Source organism: Silurus meridionalis, chromosome 26 (assembly GCF_014805685.1).
Source record: "Silurus meridionalis isolate SWU-2019-XX chromosome 26, ASM1480568v1, whole genome shotgun sequence".
Taxonomy (NCBI): Eukaryota; Metazoa; Chordata; class Actinopteri; order Siluriformes; family Siluridae; genus Silurus; species Silurus meridionalis.
In genome coordinates this window covers 17,634,103-17,644,605 of record NC_060909.1, presented here as the reverse complement: position 1 = coordinate 17,644,605, position 10,503 = coordinate 17,634,103, and the positions used below count along the sequence as shown (strand labels likewise).

At 35.2% G+C, this 10,503-nt stretch overlaps 1 protein-coding gene across 1 annotated transcript in view; it reads left to right on the top strand.

Moving 5' to 3' along the window:
* Positions 1 to 10,503, top strand: part of LOC124379814 (calpain-2 catalytic subunit-like) — a 40,725-nt gene that overhangs the window by 10,436 nt on the left and 19,786 nt on the right. The window contains exons 4-6 of the mRNA XM_046840393.1: positions 9,582 to 9,715; positions 9,841 to 10,009; positions 10,369 to 10,449. Of these exons, the coding sequence (XP_046696349.1) occupies positions 9,582 to 9,715; positions 9,841 to 10,009; positions 10,369 to 10,449 (384 nt within the window). The remainder of the gene's footprint in view (positions 1 to 9,581; positions 9,716 to 9,840; positions 10,010 to 10,368; positions 10,450 to 10,503) is intronic.

The window sequence follows — 10,503 nt, the reverse complement described above, 5'->3', positions numbered from 1 at the left end:
GCCTGCAGGATGGTGGTCCAGCACCTGGCCAAGTGACATTTAAAGACCAACTTGGCTTAATGAAAGCCCTTATTATTAACTTGACAGTGAAGCACCTGTTTCCGATAATTTATTGATCCATTATTTAAATAACGTTCTGGTGAACTTTCACCATTTGATTGTATAAAACACGTTACACAATTATACATTTTTGTATTAATTCATTGTTTCAAATTTTGCAATTAGCTCTGATTAATTGACAGCCTACCAGTCACTCCAGGCAACAGTCCACTCTGCAATTCCAGCAATTTCTTAGATTAACCTATTTGACTTGACCCTGATTTGACCCATATAAGGATGGGTTCCCCTTTTGAGTCTGGTTCCTCTCAAGGTTTCTTCCTCATTACATCTAAGGGAGTTTTTCCTTGCCACAGTCGCCATGGCTGCTCATCAGAGACAAATACACACCGTTCACCTTCACTGTTGACTTCTGTAAAGCTGTGCGAGGAAATTCTATTACTTCATCATTCCTGCTACCTTTAACAAGACTCAAGAGGCCAACTTCATGTTGTGTCCATTGTTGGAGAAGTATGCTGCCTGATAAATACTTAATCAGTAAATAGATCCATTAAACAATAAATACATGATAAATTATTGTGTATTTATGCAAAGTAATCATGTGGGATAATATAACAAATAAATAATTCAATGTTGAGATTTTATTGCCACAAAGCTTCCCCAGACTTCAAGGCATTTGCGACCTTGAGAAACAAGTCTGTACTCAAAAACAAGTCTAAATTGAAAATAAATCTCTGAGTGGGGGTTAGTGTGTAATTCCTTATCCTGAGGCAACTCCGGTTGTTGTTTTGAATGCCATTTAGATGGAAATTTAGTTAGAAAAAAAGGTTTAATTTAAATAAAGTATGTTAACATACCACCTTCACTTTCAGTTTAGTATTCAGAGCTTCAGTAGACTCAAACCTGTTCCAGCATGATGATGCCCTGTGCACAAAACCAGCTCCATGATGGTATAGTTTAAATGAGAGTGGAAGATCTCCTGCTATAGAGCTCAATCCTTTTAGAAATGATGGATCAGTTTGAATGTTGAAGACCTTCTTGAATCTTCTGGGTCTGATTAAACATTAAAATGCAGAGATTTTAGATTTTTTCAGAATGTTGTTTATTCATAGTTGCTTCTTAAGAAGTTTTTTTATTTGGGTACTTTTTAATGATATTGTATTACAATATTTGTACAAATGTTCAAATAAAATAATTCTACAATTTGTTGTGTTTTTTGAGCAGGCTAATAACATTTTCCCTTTTATTAAAGCAGGGACACTAATACTACTTTTAAAAACTGTTTTAGGGGCTTTATCGGATTGTTAGTCCATCATGTTCTATCGATTTTATAACTGAAATATTTTAGGAAAACATTCTTGAAACTTGAAATTACCAGTTGAAAACTTTATAAGAATGTTAAGGTATAATGTTCTAACAATATTAAAATTAAGCTTTTATAGAAAATCATCACAAAACATTTTTACAATGTTTTTAGAGAACGTTATCTTAACAATCAGACGAACATTCTAAGAACAAAAAATAAACTTCCTGTAAAAACTTTACTAGAAGGTTAAGAAACAATGTTCTAACAGTATTTTCACTATACATTTTTACCGTGCTTTTGTTAATCTATCGTTTAAGAGAACATTCTGCGAATAAAAATAAAACTACCTGCTGAAAACTTTGTTAGAACATAATTCCCTAATGTTCTTTTAATGTTATCACTAAACACGTTTTTGTTTTTGGAGCATTAGGCTGCCTGATACTTAATCTGTAAATATATCCATTAACCAACAAATACCTGATATTTAATCAGTGAATTTATGCATAGTCAACAATAAATACGTGAAAATATAACCAATAAATCATTTGGTGTTGAGATTTTATTTCCCCACCGCTCACAATTCCCCAGACTTTAAAGCATTTGTGATGGTGAAAAACAAGTCTGAACTGAAATATCTGGCAACTAGCGGTGATATATTCAGTACAATAAAAACTCAAACCAATTTTTGTAAATATAGTGTAATTCAGCACTTTGTTTCCAGTTCACATAGTATCAAACCTCAATATCTATAAAGCTTTAGCCTGATGTACAATACTGTTTAGTATTTAAAAACTGAGAAGTGCTTTGTACTTGTCACATATATTTCTACACATATCTGGGGTCAGCAGTGATACAGTGCCCCTGAAACACAGAGGGTTTAGGGCCTTGCTCAAGGGCCCCAAGAATGGCAGCTTGTCAATACAAGGGTTTGAACCCCGGACCTGCCGATATAGTTCATAATTCTTTACTTAAAACTATGCTCCCTCCCTTGAGCTACAAGTCTTTGTTGTTTACTTTGCTCTACAATTTCTTTACCAGTGTAAAGTGTGGTACCAGTGAATCTTTACCACCTTTATGTTCAGGGGCACCATCTTGCTGGAACAGGTTTGAGATTCCTAGTTCAAGCTAAGATCTTCACACTGCCAGATCTTTAGACTTTATCTTCTCCTTCAGTTTGCTATTCAAAGACTCAATAAGACCGAGGAGACTCAAACCTGTTCCAGCATGATAATGCCTCTGTACACAAAGCCAGCTCCATGAAGATATGCTTTACATGGACGTGAAGAGTTCCTGCCATAATGTTCTCACCTCAATCATAAGTGCACTATCAGAAGCACTGACCTACATTTACAACCTAAATTCATATATTTGTTCCATGAAATTGTATTAATTTATTCCCAACAGTTTATTCTCTTCATTTCGTAGTGTTTCTCTCGGCTGCACTGCTTCCATGTGTATGTGGATGTTAGACTTTTTTGTTCAATTAGATTTCAGCCTCTATGTGCTGCCATGCCAATCTAATCTGCCCAGAGCCTTCAGAATCAGTAGTGCTGACTGACATACCTTAGACTATATTAGCAACGGGTCTGTTTCTTTAACCAATTAGATTTCAAATTTGCTTCACAGAATAGCATCAGCATTTTTCTGATCTCTGATTGGTTGGTCAGAGGGAAACTGTTACAGCCAAGATTTTTCTAGCAAAACACATCTGTAGCGCTGCACACATTATTACATCTGAGTTAGACTTTTTTATGCCCACAATGGCTGACAGAGGAAGAGAAAACTGCCACTGGTTTAAATGCTGTAAGACTGTAAAACCTGTAATTTATTGCAAAGCGTTTTTGGCATGGAAGTATCACAGTGATGCACGAGCACATGAAAAGAAACTACACTGGTGAAATATCAGCACGGTAAGCAAAAACCGTACAATCGTAATCATGTGAAAATGGTACATTTTAATGAAGTATAAACTGTTTGTTTGCTAACTTCAGGACCGTCGCACTGGTTCTGTTCTGTCGTGACTCGTGACAAAGTGATCTAAATCTCAAAGCAGCAAATAACAGCAGCAGTAAACGATCACATTTTTAGTCACTGTTGTGGTTTTCAGTGAATGATCATGCATTTGTACACCAATGCATATTGTTTTTCCTTTATTTAATCAAGCCTGTTTGCTCACTGTGTGTGTCTCTCTTCTATTCTCTTTTTACAGCATTTGTCTACTACAAGAGTAACTTGTTTTTAAAGGTGATTTACTGCAGCTTTCGTTCAAATGCTTGTTTTTAATGTTTGTCTATAAAATTTATGCATACATCAATTCAAAATTATACAAAATTAAATTCATTATATATTCTAGATGCTTATATCTTTAACTTAAGCCAATATCTGGTTTTATATATATATATATATATATATATATATATATATATATATATATATATATATATATATATATATATATATATATATGTATTATATAAATGTATTATTATATTTTATATATTTTTTTAAGCATGGTTTTAAGCATTTTTAAGTACACTTTTATACATAAATACTGTGAATGAGGGTTTTATATAGATATAATAAGCAAAATATCAAATACATTTTTATTTCATTAATCAAATAATAAAAAATAATCGTTAGTTGCAGCCCTAGTTATTATAATAATAATATTATAATAATAAGTATTCATTTTATTATATTTTATTTTAATAATAATGATTATTATTATTAACAATTTTGACATATGAGTTAATGATAAACTAAGACTCAAACTCATCTCATCTCATTGCTATCTAATTACAAAGAAAACCAAAAACGGATCTCTTGCTCCCTCAGGTGTACATGTGCAGTACTACACTTTTAATTCAACCATTTGATTAACAAGCATTCCTTTTTCTTTGTTCACAGCATTAATTTTTCTATAATATATCTAACATTGGTTTAAATTTTTTTAAAGTAAATACACAAACCAGATTCATGACTGAGGCAATCTTTTCAAATCTCAAATAAGGTCAAGACGAAAATAACAATAGCCCACACAAAATTAACAGTGCTGTCATAGGGAAAAGCACACAAACTTTCAGTTCTGGGTTCTTATTTACTGGAGTCTAAAAACATATCTTGGAGTAAATTGGAGTTATTATGTAAATTTCTTTTCATCATGATGATGATCTGGTGATCAGGAATGTCTTTGTTCTCGGTCATGTTTACATCGCTGACTCCCTCTGTCTCAATCAGTTACCCCCATATTTCTTGTTGCCTTCTGCCATGCTTGTTGTTAGCTGCGTATGCTAGCCTACATCTGTGACAAGAAATAGTTTGATGGGCTGAAAACGGTGCAATTAAAAGAAAAAATCTTGTACATGTCACCAAATAGATGAAAACTAAAGTAATGAGCCTGGATTGAAAATGTAAGAAAGTACAAGATATTTGTGTAAAAATGTAATGAATTTAATTTATTAAAAAATAAATGGTGAAGTAAAGTACTACTACCAGAAAAATCTACTTAAGTACAGTAACAAAGTATTTTTTCAACCTAAGAGATCAACATGAATTTCACTGTGGATGTCCTGAGCATAACAAAAATCGAGTGTGGCCAGGGGGCGCCAAAGTCACTTTTAAATTTTTATTGAGTGATAAAGAGAATTCGTTTTAATCAAATCAGCGTGGCCATAAGTTTACTGATATAATCACACACTGAAAACCTAAATCCTGGAATAGGGTACACATGGCAAATACTTAAGTTGTATTAAGTAAATGTTCATAATTAACGGTTCAAGCAGACACAATATGTGGCCATGACATTATAAATCATAGGCAAAGATAGTTTGTGGCCTTTATATATTTGATATTATCAAAATGAAACATCCATTTTGGCACCTTATAAGCTTATAAGTTCAGGTGTTTTGTGGAAATACACACATAACGTACATTTAGACCGCCTTACATTTTTTTTTACAGCCTCTAGTGTTTTTGGGTATGTGACGCAACAAGGTTTACACAGTGGCAGCTTGCTGGTGCTGGGATTTGAACTTGTGACCTTCCTGTACTTTGCTCCATTCAGCTTTTCCTTAACCCTGATAAATTGCCACGTCCCTGCTGCAGAGAAACACCCACACAGTATGACGCTTCCATCATCATGCTTCACTTTTGGGATGGTTTTTGGGAAGTTGATGAGCTGTGCTTGATTTCCTCTAGACATTCCATTTGCCAACAGTTCAATCTTGATTTCACCATACCAGAGAATCTTGTTCCACAGAGTCTTCAGGTGCCTGTTGGCAAACTCAAAGCTGGCTTCCATGGGTTTTGCGCCAAAGAGAGGCTTCCGTCTAGCCACTCTGCCATAAAACCCAGATTGGTGGAGGGCTGCAGTGATGGTTGTCCTTCTGGCTGTCCATCCCCACACAGGATCTCCATGTCATTGGGTTCTTGGTCACCATGGTCATGGGTTCATGCCACACTTCTTCCATTTGAGAATTATGGAGGCCACTGTGCTTTTGGGAATCTGAGTTCATTTACCTCATGGCTTGGTTTTTGCACTGATATGCATTGCCAGCTGGGAAGCCCTCTATAAAGAGGTTGTGTCCAGTCAATAAACTTGAAAAACATGAACTAATTTTTAAGGGTTGCTCCAAAAGGTCTGAATACTTATATACAATACAAGTTTTTTTTTAATTTTGCAGACCTATTTCTTATGTGATACTGAGTGAAGATTAATGAGGGGGGGAAAATGATGTGTAACTGCCTCTTAATTGTATTCTGCATCAATCCTGCTGGTTTTAAATCGTTAGGTAATTAGGTCATTGTTCTGTTAATGAATTGCTCTAATGTTTGTCTCTGTTGCTTAGAAACTAAAGTTTACAAACTACACTGTGTGGAATGTTTTTGAAATGATGAATAATACATTCTTGATGGATCAAATATTTATTTGTGCGGTGTAGCAATTATCCATTCAAAACACAGTGAGAAACAGTTGCAATGAACTGTAAGATCACCAGATATACCAATATAAAAATTAAGAGGAAAAATTAGGATAAGATCCACATAGCCAAGCTTAGGTCAACAAAGACAGAGCAGATGATAAACAGAGGTGGTGGCGTCCTTGCTTAAGACTTTATCCTTTGAGATTTTAGGAGAGTTGCTAAATAATTACACATACACATCATTTTCAAATGGTACCCGGTCAACCTTATGAAAACATTTATTGAATAATGCTTGGCTCTTATAGATAAAAACAAGTGAGAGTTCACGTATGGTACAAACAAATACCAGAAACTTTAAGAACAATATCTACAACAAGGTTAACCGGTTTATAGTGTTTTTAGCCTGAAGGTAATGGAGGGGCGTTTTTTTTAAGGCAAGCAAAAACAAGAGATAAAGTGCGCTTTCAACAAACTTGAACCCCCTAGAACCATCTCAAAGCATATTGCTTTTAATGAAGTACATTTTTATACAATTACCTACAAAAGTATTGTTTTTAACAAAATTAAATCAAATCAAATTTCATTTGTCACATACATACCCAGTACGACATGCAGAGAAAGGCTTTGTACGACTGTTCAACATTTAAGCATAAAAAGGAATAGAATTAAGGATAAAAAAATAAAGTAGATAAATAAAAAGTATAAACTATAGAAATATATGATTTATACTTTTTATTTATCTACCTTATTATTATTATTATTATTATTATTATTATTATTATTTTACTCTGTTTCAATATCTCTATTATCTCAACAAACCGCACCGCCCACAAAACCACTCCCACATGAAGGAGGACAACCCAAAACTATTTAAAAGACATTTCTTCAAGCATCTATTCACACACATCTTGTCGAGAAACATGTCCCAGAATAATTTGGCAGGAAATCGACTCCAGGCCGATACCATGGCTAACAAATGCCTGAATCAGGACTATGAGGCCCTCCGGAGTCAGTGCCTGATGCAGAGGAGGCTTTTTTGTGATCCTTTGTTCCCTGCTACATCCAAGTCTTTGGGCTATAATGAATTTGGACCCAATTCTGTCAAAGCCAAGGGGGTGGAATGGAAAAGACCAGGAGTAAGTAATATTGAACTAACAACTTTTTTGGTAATTTTTTGAAAAAAAGCTCAACAGTTTTTGAAACAAGTTTTGGTAGCTTTAATGAATAATGGAAATGTGTTATTACATTCAGATTACTGTAATGTAAATAGTATTTGAGGTATAGCGAGGTATAGCAATATAGCAATAATGACATAGACAAATGTGTGGGTTCATTTTTGCATCTGTGACCAAAAATCTCCAGTTTTGTCGCAACTTTAAAACTCCATTTAAATATGCTGCATGACAAAAACTAAACAAATGAAGGAAAACATCAATATAACCCAATAATTAAATGCTTTTTTTTAGAAGGTACCAACAAATATGTCTACATATATATACTACTGTATATACTACTGTACTACTGATGCTACACCGTGGCACACAAAATTCGTTTTTTTTTGTTATTATTGTTAAAGTTTTAACATTTGATATGTCATGTGCTCTTGTGAATAAAATGTGGGTTTATAGGATTTGTAAATCATTGCATTTTGTTTTTATGTAAATTTTTAGTACCAGTCCTAACTGGTTTGGAAATGTGGTTGTACATTTTTTCCAGTCATTGCTTTACACACAGATATAAAGAAAGTATAATTGAGCCATGTGTGCTTTGCAGGATTTGTGTCTAAGACCCCAGTTCATCATCAGCGGCGCCACACGTACTGACGTCTGCCAAGGAGCACTGGGTAAGTGTAGTGTAAGTGCATGATTAATGTGAAAAACCATCACATTCTTGTACTTTGCAATACCTGAGACAAAAGACACACCCTCCTTTTGAAACCCCTGAACAAATTTAACCAAACTTTTAGTTTGAATTAATAAGGTTGAACCTTTTCTTGGAAAGAGCACTCAGACCTAATATGGTTGATCTGTTCAGTAATTTACTGAACAGTAATGAATATCCAATGCGGAAGCTAAAATTGTTACATAAATAGTGGCGATGGCTAGTGGCTCAACTAACCTTTGACCCTTCTAGGCAACTGCTGGCTGATGGCATCTATTGCCTCTCTCACTCTGGACAAAGACATTCTGACACGTGTGATTTATCCTAAACAGAACTTCACAGATAAGTATGCTGGGATCTTTCACTTTCAGGTAAATTATCTTTTTTTTCCTCTCTATGATGTTGTAGGATTTTCCTCATCACACAAAATTTGCCTTAAAGCATAAATATAACAGTCATTACAGATGTACAAAATAAGAAGACCTTTAGAGGAACGAACACTAATACAATTAACAAGAAATTGGCAATAACTTGAGGTACTACGAAATACGATTAAAAAAAACAACGCCAAAGTTTATACCATTCTATTCAAATGTGCCAAAATAAAAGTTTATTTTCAGAAAGATCGACTATACATTAATAGGCTAGTTGCTAAGGAATCTTAGCAGGTTGCTACAGTGTTGTTTGGTGGTTGTTTTGGTGGTAGTTTTGGCATCTTAATTGTTTCGATGGTGTTCCTGGGAAGTTTAAATCTGATCCAAATTGTTGACTAGTAGCCAGTAGCTAAGGACCCTAAGCTAGTTGCTACTGTGTTTGGTAGCTGGTTTGTGGTCTTAGGTGCTTTTTATGGTGTTCTTGGAAAGTTTCATTATGATTCCAAGTTTGAGGCTAGTTGTGAATTACCCTCCAATTCTTGCTTGGGTGTTGTTTGGTATTTGCCTTTGGGGTCTTTGGTGGTTTTTATAGTGTTCCAAGGAAGTTTCGATATGTATCCAAGATTGTTAAGGACGTCACTACACAACCCTGCCCTGTTAACGATGTTGTTCTGCGTCAGCCCGTCGCTAGTGTTTTGTTTTGTCATTGCGCCTTGGTCTTACATAATGAAAAAATCAAAGCACCCCAACCTCATGCCCATGGACATACAGACTAACTTTTGTGAGAAGCCATTTTAGTTTGGAAGTAATTTGTTTACTTGTTAATGAGGAAACATGAATCAATTCGTACAATCAATGGACATGAGTCAAAGTGTGATCAAAGTGAAAAAAATGTAACTAAAACTAATATTTGAGAGAGCAGGCACTCTCTGATACAACTTTGTTTTAGTTTGAACTTGGTTGTTGTTAAAAATGTCTGAGTTTGTAGTTTGGTTCACATTGGAGTGATTGTACATGGCTTGTGTTTTAACACCTTTCTAGATTTGGCAGTACGGCAAATGGGAAGAAGTTGTTGTCGATGACCGACTTCCCACCAAAAACGGAAAGCTGCTGTTTGTTAAATCGGCAGAACAAAAAGAATTCTGGAGCGCGCTCCTGGAGAAGGCTTATGCTAAGTGAGTGTGTGCATGTCTGCTATCACAAAATATGTCAGGTTTTTTTTATCTACTCTAGGATACTATTTACTGAGTATTCAGTAGTAGGTAAACATTTAGAAAACTCCTATTTGTTTCAATTAAAGGGTGAACGGCTGCTACGAGAACCTCTGTGGAGGTTTTCCAGGCGAAGCACAGGAGGATTTCACTGGAGGGATTGCCGAGTGCTTCTTACTAAACAAAGCTCCATCGAACCTGTTTGATATCATGAAGAAAGCTCTGAGTCGGGGCTCTCTTCTGAGCACGTCCATTATTGTATGTTACATAGCTGCTTTATTGGCAAATGAAGATTATGAAATATAAAATTATGAATCTTCTTCTTACGGCTTCTCCTATTAGGGGTCGCCACAGCGAATCATCCATCTCCATACTCCCCTGTCCTTCACATCTGCCTCTTTCATCCCAACTACCTGCATGTCTTCCCTTACCACATCCATAAACCTCCTTCTTGGCCTTCCTCTTTTTCTCCTTCCTAGTGGCTCCATCCTCAGTATTCTCCTACTGATATACCCCATGTCCCTTCTCTGCACATATTTGTTAATAATAGGAAAAAATGTTTTTACAGGGCTTCATTTTTGTTTACCTTGTAAATGATCTATTTATTTATTTTGCAGGTGAATGGTGGGGAAAAAGAAAAACTGACCCAAGAGCAACTGATGGAAAAGCATGCCTACTCCATCACTGATGCAAAGGAGGTGAGACGCATCTGCAAAGTACATGTTTGCTAGACATTTTAATAGGAATCCATG